Source organism: Psammomys obesus, unplaced genomic scaffold, assembly GCF_907164565.1.
Source record: "Psammomys obesus unplaced genomic scaffold, mPsaObe1.curated_primary_1811, whole genome shotgun sequence".
Classification (NCBI taxonomy): domain Eukaryota; kingdom Metazoa; phylum Chordata; class Mammalia; order Rodentia; family Muridae; genus Psammomys; species Psammomys obesus.
Window position 1 is genome coordinate 54,401 of NW_026589652.1, and position 10,243 is coordinate 64,643.

Genomic DNA, 10,243 nt, shown 5'->3' on the forward strand with positions numbered 1-10,243 from the left:
AAAGTACCCTGGTGTAATCCTAACCAAGCAAGTCAAAGACTTGTATGAAAAAAATTTCCAGTCTCTGAAGAAAGAATTAAAGGAGATATCAGAAGATGGAAAGATCTCCCATGCTCATGGCTTGGAAGGATTAACATAGTAAAAATGGCCACCTTACCAAAAGCAATCTACAGACTCAATGCAATTTCAATCAAATTAATGACACAATTCTTTACAGACATGGAAAGAAAAATTCTCCACTTCATATGGAATAACAAGAAACCCAAAATTGCTAAAACAATCCTCTACAATAAAAGATCTTCAGGAGGTATCTCCATCCCTGATCTTAAGCTGTACTATAGAGCAACATTTATAAAAACTTCATGGTACTGGAATAGAAACAGAATGGTGGATCAGTGGAATCAAATAGAAGACCCTAAAATAAATCTACATTCTTATGGACACCTGATTTTTGACAAAGATGCTAAAACTATACAATGGAAAAAAGATAGCATCTTCAACAAATGGTGCTGGTGTAACTAGATGTCTACATGTAGAAAAATGCGAATGGATCCGTACTTATCACCCTGCACAAAACTAAAGTCCAAGTGGATCAAAGAACTCAAAATAAAACCAGACACATTAAATCGGTTGGAAGAAAAACAGGGGAAAAGCCTAGAACTCATTGGTACAGGAGACAACTTCCAAACAGAACACCAACAGCACAGGCTCTAAGAGCAACAATCAATAAATGGGACCTCATGATAATGAAAAGCTTCTGTGAAGCAAAGGACACCATCATCAAAACAAAATGACAGCCTACAGATTGGGTAAAAATCTTCACCAACCCTTTATCTGACAGAGGACTAATATCCAGTATATATAAAGAACTGAAGAAGCTAAAAAACAGCAAACCAAGTAATCCAATTAAAAAATGGGGAACAGAGCTAAACAGAGAACTCTCTGTAGAGGAATATCAAATGGCAGAGAAACGCTTAAAGAAATGCTCTGTGTCACTAGCCATTAGGGAAATGCAAATCAAAACAACCCTGAGATTTCACCTTACACCCATCAGAATGCCCAAGTTCAAAAACTCAAGTGACAACACATGCTGGAGAGGCTGTGGAGAAAGAGGAACCCTACTCCACTGCTGGTGGGAATGTAAACTTCTACAACCACTCTAGAAAGCAATCTGGCACTTTCTCAGACAACTAGGAATAGCACTTCTTCAAGATACAGCCATACCACTCCTAGGCATATATCCAAAAGAGGCTCAAGTACACAATTAGGACATTTGCTCAACCATGTTTGTAGCAGCTTTATTTGTAATAGCCAGAAGCTGGAAAGAGCCCAGATGCCCATCAACTGAAGAATGGATGCAGAAATTGTGGTACATCTACACAATGGAGTATTACTCTGAAATGAAAAATAAGGAAATCATGAAATTTTCAGGTAAATAGTGGGACCTGGAAAGGACATCTTGAGTGAGCTGTCCAAGAAGCATAAAGACACACATGATATATATTTACTCATATAGACATATAACATAAGATAAACCTACTAAAATCTGTACTCCTAAAGAAACTAATCAAGAAAGAAGACCTTGTCTAAAATGCTCAATCTCGATCCCAAAAGGCAAAGAGGATGGACATCACAAGAAAAAGAAAACAGGAAACAAGTTAGGAACCTGCCAAAGAGGGCCTCTGAAAGGCTCTGCCCTGCAGTTTATCAAAGTAAACACTGAGTCTTATGGCCAACTCTCGGGCAGAGGGCATAGAATCTTATGATAGAAGTTGGAAATAGGAAAATCTGGAGAGGACAGAAACTCCACAAGGAGAGGAACAGAACCAGAAAATTTGAACACAGGGGACTTCCCAGAGATTCATCCTCCAACCAAGTACCATGCATGGAGATAACCTAGAACCCCTGCACAGATGTAGCCCATGGCATTTAAGTGTCCAAGTGGGTTGCATAGTAATGGGAAGAGGGACTGCCTCTGACATAATCTCATTGGCCTGCTCTTTGATCACCTCCCCCTGAGGGGGGAGCAGACTTACCAGGCCACAGAAGATGACAATGCAGCCACTCCTGATGTGATCTGATTGTCTAAGATCAGAAGGAATGAGAGGAGGATCTCCCTTATCAGTGGACTTTGGGAGGGGCATGCATGAAGAAGGGGGAGGGAGGGTGGGACCAGGAGGGGAGGAGGGCAGGGCTCATGGGGGGATACAAAGTGAATAAAGTATAATTAATAAAATTAAATTAAAAAAATTAAAATCAAAAGAAATGTTCACAAACAGAATGCAAGATCTCATGTACTTTGACCAAGTAAGCTTCATCCCAGTTATGCAGGGGTAATTCAATATACAGAAATCCATCAAAGTAATCTAATACATATACATATGGAAACGAAAAACACTACATTATCTTCTCCTTAGATTGTGAAAAAAAAAATTTTGACAAAATCCAACACCCCTTCATGTTTAAGGTCTTGGGGAGATCAGGTATACAAGCCACATAGAAACATAGTAAAGCCAATATACAGCAAGGCTATAGCCATCATTAAATGAAATGGAGAGAAAACTTAAATCCATCCCACATAAATCAGAAGTAAGGTAATGCTGCCAACTACCATCATATCTCTTCAACATAGTACTTGAATTCCTAGGTAGAGTAACAATTAAAGGAGATAAAGTGGACTCAAATCAGAAAAGAAGAAATCAAAGTATCACTAATTGCAGATGATATGATAGTATACATTAGTGACCCAAAGAGTCTACCTGGGAATTCCTACAGATGAAAAACATCCCCTGAAAAGTGACTTGACACAAAATTGACTCCAAAAAAACCAGTAGCCTTCCTATATACAAAAGAAAAATGGGCTGAGAAAAAACTAGGGAAACAATACTTTTCACAATAGTCACAAAAAAAAAAAACCATAAAGTATCTTCGTGTAACTATAACAGCAAGTCAAAGATTTGTATGGAAAAAAAACCTTTAAGTCTCTAAAAAGAAATTGAAGAAGATAAAAGAAAATGGACAGATCCCCCATGCTCATGGCTTGGTAGAATTAACATAGTAAAAATGACCATCTTAACAAAACCAATCTATATATTCAAAGCAATTCCAACACAACTTACCAAGACAATTCTTTACAGACCTTAAAAGAAAAATCCTTAACAGTATATGGAAAAAAGAAAAAAAAAAAAGGACTAGCTATACAATCTTCTACAATAAAAGATCTTCTGGATGTATCTCCAGCCCTGATGCCAAGCTGTAATGTAGAGCAACAGAAATAAAAACTGCATCATACTGTCATAGAAACAGACTGGTGGGTCAATGTAATCAAACCAAAGACCCAGAAAAAAAAACCCAAAGAACTATGGATACCTAACTTTTGACAAAGATGTCAAAACCATACAATGGAAAAAAGGATAGCATCTTCAAAAAAACGGTGCTGGTCTAACTGAATGTCTACATGTAGAACAATGAATTAGACCTATACCTATCACCCTGCACAAAATTAAAGGGCAAGTGGATCAAGTACCTCAAAATAAATCTAGACAAACTAAATGTGGTGGAAGAAAAAGTGGAGAAGCGCCTCAAACTCACTGGCACTGGAAACAACTTCCTGAACAAAACACCAACAGCTCAGGCTCTAAGATCAAAAATTAATAAATAGGATCTCCTGAACCTGAAAAGTTTTTGTGAAGCAAAGGACACTGTCAAAAGAATAAAACAGAAGCCTAGAGACTTGGGAAAGAGCATCACTAATCCTATATATGACAAAGGACTGATATCAAGAATATATAAAGAACTCAAGAAATTAGACACCAACAAACAAAATAATCCAAAATTAAAATGGGGTATAAAGCTAAGTAGAGATTTCTAAACAGTGGAATGTCAAATGGTGGTGAAATACTTAAAGAAACGCCAAACATCCCATGTCATCAGGTATATGCAAATCAAAATGTCTCTGAGATTCCATCTTACCACAGATCAGAATGACTAAGATCAAAAGCACAAGTGACAACACATGCTGGAGAGGATGTGGAAAAAGGAAAGCACTCCTCCATTGCTGGTAAAAGTGCAAACTTGTACAAGCACTTTGCAAATCAATCTGGTACTTTCTGAGATATTTGGGAATAGTGTTACCTCAAAATCCGGCTACAGCACTACTGGGAATGAACCCAAAAGATGCTCCACCATACAATGAGGACATGTACTAAACTATGTTCTTAGCAGCTTGACTTGTAATAGCCAGAATCTGAAAACAATCCAGATGTTCCTCAATGGAGGAATGGAAACAGAAATTATGGCACATTTACAAAATGAAATACTCAGCTGTTAAAAACAAGGAAATCATGAAATTTGAAGACAAATAGATTGAAATAGAAAAGATCACCTTGAGTGAGGTAACACAGAAACAGAAAGAAGTGAATGGTATACACTCACTTATAAGTGGATACTACCCAGATAATATAGAATAGCCATACTAAAATCTACAGACTCAAGAAGTTAAACAACAAGGAGGATCCTAGGGAAGATACTTAAATGTCATTCAAAATGGCAAACAGGATAAACACCAGAAGCAGTGGAAGAGAAAGAATAGGGTAGAGGTCCTCTGAAAGGCTCCATCCAACAGAAAATTTAAGCAGATTCTGAGTATCACAGCCAAATTTTGGGCAGAGAGCAGGGAGTCTAATGGAAGAAGTGGGAGAAAGAAGCACATGAGGGGACAGGAGCCTCTCAAGGACAGCAACAAAGCTAAAATATCCTGAGCCCAGGGTATCCTTCAGAGACTAATGAACTAAGCAAGAACTATGCATGGAGACCAGCAAGACCCCGGCTCTGGTGTAGCTGAGTGGTAGCTCAGTCTCCCTGTGCGTTCCAAAGTAAGGGGAGCAGAGGTTGCCTCTGACATGAACTCCATTGCCTGCTCTTTGATCACTTGCCCCTGGTGATGTGACCTAACTAGGCCACCAAGAAAGTGGATCCAGGCTGTCCTGATGAGACTTCATAAGTATGAGGAGATGGGGAAAAAAAGGAAAACTCTCTCTTTCAGTAGACTAGAAGAAGGGAATATGGGGAGAGAGAGAGGGAAAGTGGGACTAGGAGGATGAGGACTTGAGGGAGGAGGCTTCAATTGGGATATATAATGAAGAATTTGAAATACAAACATAGATAGAAAAAAGTGCAAGCACAAAGAAAAAAGAAAGAAAGAAAAGCAAAATACTAGATAATTATAAGGCAATACTCACAACTAAAGAAGATAAATGACAAAGAGGATCCTAGAGAAGATGCTTAATTCTCATTCAGAAGGGTAAATATAATAGACACTGGAAATGGTTGAAGAGAAGAAACAGGATGGAATCCTCTCATAAATGTCCTCTGAAAGGCTCCACGCAGCATTGGATCAAAGCACAGAGGGCAGGAAGTCATAGGAAAGAGTGGAGGAATTGAAGGACCCAGAATGGACAGAAACTCCATAAGAAGACCAACAAAAGTAACAAATCTGAGTACTAGGGGCCAAAGTAAGGGGGCATGGGTTCCCTCTGACATGAACTCAATTGCCTGCTCTTTGATCACTTGCCCCTGGTGATGGGGCCTAACTAGGCCACCAAGAAAGTGGATCCAGGACACCAAAAGAAACAAACCAACAGGGAGGACTCTTGCTAAAATGCTCAATTCCTATCCAGACAGGCAAAGAGGATGGACATCAAAGGAAGGAAAAAAGAGGAAACAAGTCAGGAGCCTGACACAGAGGAACTCTGAAAGACTCTGCCCTGCAGACTATCAATATAGATACTGAGACTTATGGGCAACCTTTGGGCAGAGGTCAGGGAAACTTAGCAAAGAAGTGAGAAACAGTAAGATCTGGAGAGGACAGTAACTCCATAAGGAGAGCAACAGAACCAAAAAATCTGAGCAGAGGGGTCTTTCCTGAGACTGATACTCCAACCAAGAACTATGCATGGAGATAACCGAAGACCCCTGTACAGATGTAGCCCATGGCAGTTCAGTGTCCAAGTGGGTTCCATTGTGATAGAAAAAGGGACTGTCTTTGACATGAACTGATTGGCCTGTTCTTTAATTACCTCCCCCTGAGGGGGAAGCAGCATTACCAGGCCACAGAAGAAGTCAATGCAGCCATTTCTGATGAGACCTAATTGACTAAGATAGGAAGGAAGGAAAAGAAGACCTCCTCTATCAGGGACTTGTGTAGGGGCATGCATGCAGAGGGGGGAGGAAGTGAGGGATTGGGACGGGAGGAGGGAAGGAGCCACAAGGGGGATACAAAGTGAAATTAATAAATAATTGAAAAAAAAGAAGACAAAAGGAAGAGTTGGGACCAGGAAGGCTTGCATAAGATAATGACTATGTCAAGGAATTTTATTAAGAAGTATAGCATCTTCTATACTATTGAATGGAGGTGTTGGATCCATGTGAAAAGAGAGCTAAATCAGAAACTGTTGGTCAAGAACACACAGGATGCCTCAGTCACAAGTGCCCTTCAGAGTACAAAGCCCAGTTTCCCAGGACTGAAACCTTAACTCCTTCAAGGCTCAGGCCCCATGTTCAGACTGGACCTGGCCAAGAATACTTTGGAGAAAAACATAGAACAATTATTCTCTTTGTGCTTTCTTGAGGGCCTCGGAGAGAGCACTGGGTCCATTTATCTCTCAACATGCTCCCTGGGTTTATTTCTTTAATTCCTTATGTATGTACATGTATTTGAATCTTTAAAAGACACCAAGATCCCATAAACCAGCAAATGTGTCCTAATATTTTCAAAGATTAATTAGCACAAAGACTGTAAGCATTTTACAGGAAGAATGCTGACAGTTTTTAAAGGGATTTAATCCTTGCAGCTTGTATAATAAATCTTTGGACAACTCTGAAGGAATTGAAAGCAAGATGATCACTGCCCAGGTCAAAAACCAATTGCTTTTGGATTCTTAATCTAAACTAATGATCTCATGATTCTGTATTCTTTGTAAATGATTTTAAATTCTATCAAATTTTATACAGATTCATTATAACATAAAGGCTTAACATGGAGATATCTAAAGCTGACATGACACTGAAAACTTCACTAATGTTTATTTGCTTGTAATGTATCCTCTCAGTGCAACACCACAACTTTTACATCTCTTCAATTAGCGTCTCACTTTTTATCAATAAGCACCTGTGTTGCAAACACTATGGAAGAATGGTGACCATCACTTTATTAATTTTCTACTGAAGGTTGCAACAATTAGTCATGCATAACAGATCTCAGGCAGAAGGAGGAAGTGTGCAGAGCCAGGGCTGTGTGTGGTGCAGGCAGCTAGTGAGACTTTCAAGGAGGTTTGTGTTGAAGGCTGAAGCACTGTGGGAGTATAGCTGTTATACTGCTGACAGTAATAAACTGCCAGGTCTTCAGCCTGCACACTGCTGATGCTGAGAGTGAAATCTGTCCCATATCCACTGCCTGTGAAGCGTTCAGGGACCCCAGAGGAGCGAGTGGATGCACCATAGATTAGCAGTTTAGGGGGCTGCCCAGGTTTCTGCTGGTACCAAGCTACATAACCACTCACACTCTGACTGGACTTGCAACTTAGAGTGATTCTGTCTCCAACAGATGTGGACATGAATTCGGGAGACTGGGTCATCAAAATGTTCCCCTCAGCACCTGCAATCAGAAATAGACCATGAGTATACACATATGTACACAAAGAGTTCCTGATACAAATGTTGGGATCAAAATGCATTTTCTAATGGAATGGATACCAATAATAAATAGCTGTTTCTCTAAAAATGAGTTTTTTGATGATATTTCCATACTCTTTAGTATCTCACCAGACATCCAGAGGAGCAGGAGTATGAAGACCTGTGTGTGTGACTCCATCTTGCTGCCCCTGCTTGTCTGAAGAATTTCAATTGTCACCACAAAGGCTGGTTTATAAAATATGGGTAGCTGGGCTGGCTTGTAGAGACCTATGCAAATTAGTCACCAAATGAGAAAGTAAATAGACTGAGCACTGAGCTGTGAGAGAATGCAGGATAAATCTACAGCCAAAAATATCATCAAAGCAAGTAAGCAACCATTGGGGCAAAAAGTCAACATAGAAGCTCAAGGAACAACTCCAAATATATCAAGATGAACTCATGAGAGACTTTTATTAAAAAAATTGAAACCCTTTATAGCAAGTCAATTGTACAACAGTAATACTAGAAAAACCTTTGATTACAATCCTGAGGAAACAATAAATATCCTGAACAAAAAAGAAAAAAAAAGAAACAGATAGAAAAAGGGGAAGAGAGAAGAGGAGGTAAGAGAAAGGAAAAAAGGAAGATTCTGGGAGAAGTAGAAGGAATTCTGGATAGGGGACTGATGGGAAACGTGAAGAGAAGAGAATAAATGGAGAAGATAAAGAAGGATAAACATTAAAACAGAAAGGTTTAGGGGTAGAGTGCCAGATCAGTGGTTAAGAGCATTTGTTTCTTTTGTTTCTGGGTCTCTAACTTGAGAGCAGATAAAATTTAGAGTAGTTTGTGATTTATGAAAAAGAGGCAGTGGTGGACCTATGTCTTGCCAAACATCTATTACATGTAGTCCCTCATTTTTAAATACTATATTTTAAACATGATTACATAAGCATGAACACGATTGTTATGTGATTGTAGAAGGGGAATTCAGTGAGGGAAGGAAACTTGTGGTAAATGAAACATGGAACAGAGAGAAAGAGGAAGGTAAAGTGTGTGTCTTATTTACAGTTACTATTGATATGAAAAAACATCATGACAAAAAGCAACTTAACTTCTTCCTACACTTTCAGGTAACAGTTCATCACTGAGGGAAATCAGTGCCGGGATTCAAACAGAGAAGGAAGCCAGAGGCAGCAGCTAAGTAGAGGCCATGGAGGAGTGGTGCTTATTGTATTCCACCTCAGGGCTTGCTCAGGTTGCTCTGTTGCAGAACCCAGGATCACCATCAGTTGCTGCCATCACCTACAATGGACTACATCTTCCCCAATCAATTGCTAATTAACAAAATTCCTACAGGTTTGCCCAACACCCAGTAGTACTAAGGCAATTTCTCAATTAAGAATTGTCTTGTCCCTGATTTCAGTGGGATTGCTTTAAGTTTCTCTCCGTTCAGTTTGATGTTGGCTATAGGCTTGCTGTATATCGCCTTTACTATGTTTAGATATGTGCCTTGTATCCCTGATCTCTCCAGTACTTTAAACATGAATGGATGTTGGATTTTGTCAAATGCTTTTTCAGCATCTAGGGAGATTATCATGTGGTTTTTTTCTTTCAGTTTGTTAATATGGTGGATCACATTGATGGATTTCCGGATATTGAACCACCCCTGCATACCTGGGATGAAGCCTACTTGGTCATAGTGGATAATATCTTTGATGTGTTCTTGGATCCGGTTTGCAAGTATTTTGTTAAGTATTTTTGCATCAATGTTCATAAGGGAGATTGGCCTGAAATTCTCTTTCTTTGTTGATCACTTCCCCCTGAGGGGGGAGCAGCCTTACCAGGCCACAGTAGAGGACAAGGCAGCCACTTTTGATGAGAACTGATAGACTAAGATCAGAAACAAGAGGAGAACCTCCCCTATCAGTGGACTTGGGGAGTGGCATGCATGCAGAAAGGGGAGGGAGGGTGGGATCGGCAGGGGAGGAGGGAGGGGCTTATGGGGGGATACAAAATGAATAATGTGTAATTAATAAAAAAAAAGTATAAAAAAAAAAGAATTGTCCTTTTCAGATGTTTCAGGTTTATGTCAATTTGACAGAAAATGTCATTAGTATTGGGTATTAATATGGTTGTAGAGCATAATCTGGAAAGAATATTGTTTTCATAAAGTTCAATGTTATGTGTAATGAGTATAGGGAGTACAGATAATTTTTCAACAAGGAGAGGATGACAAGCAGGGTAAGTAGACAGGTGTTCTCTGGGGCTCTGCTGCAATCCATGACTGTTCTCTCCATATGCAGAATACATGAAGATGGTTGGATTTAGACAGATGACTATACACCAGTTTCATTGTTTACTTATTCAGAGTCTGCCAAAAATTTGATGTATTCCTGCCTAGCTCAAGTGTACATTTATGTAAAATAATTCCTTGTGATTTCTATGAGTACTTTCAGTTTTAATATATAACTCAGACAGAAACAAATTTTATATACAGGTAATATTTATTCATAAGTAAATCAGAAGATCAGTAAAGAAAAATAAGATCATAATTGAGGGACTTCCAAGATGG

General features: G+C 39.2%; 1 gene segment (V, D, J or C); it reads right to left on the reverse strand.

The window, feature by feature from the left end:
* Window positions 1-7,241: 7,241 nt before the first annotated feature.
* Window positions 7,242-7,891, reverse strand: LOC129675163 (immunoglobulin kappa variable 3-15-like). The segment is given in 2 exon segments: window positions 7,242-7,654; window positions 7,822-7,891. Coding segments are annotated over 2 exon segments (462 nt in total).
* Between the last annotated feature and the right edge of the window lie 2,352 nt (window positions 7,892-10,243).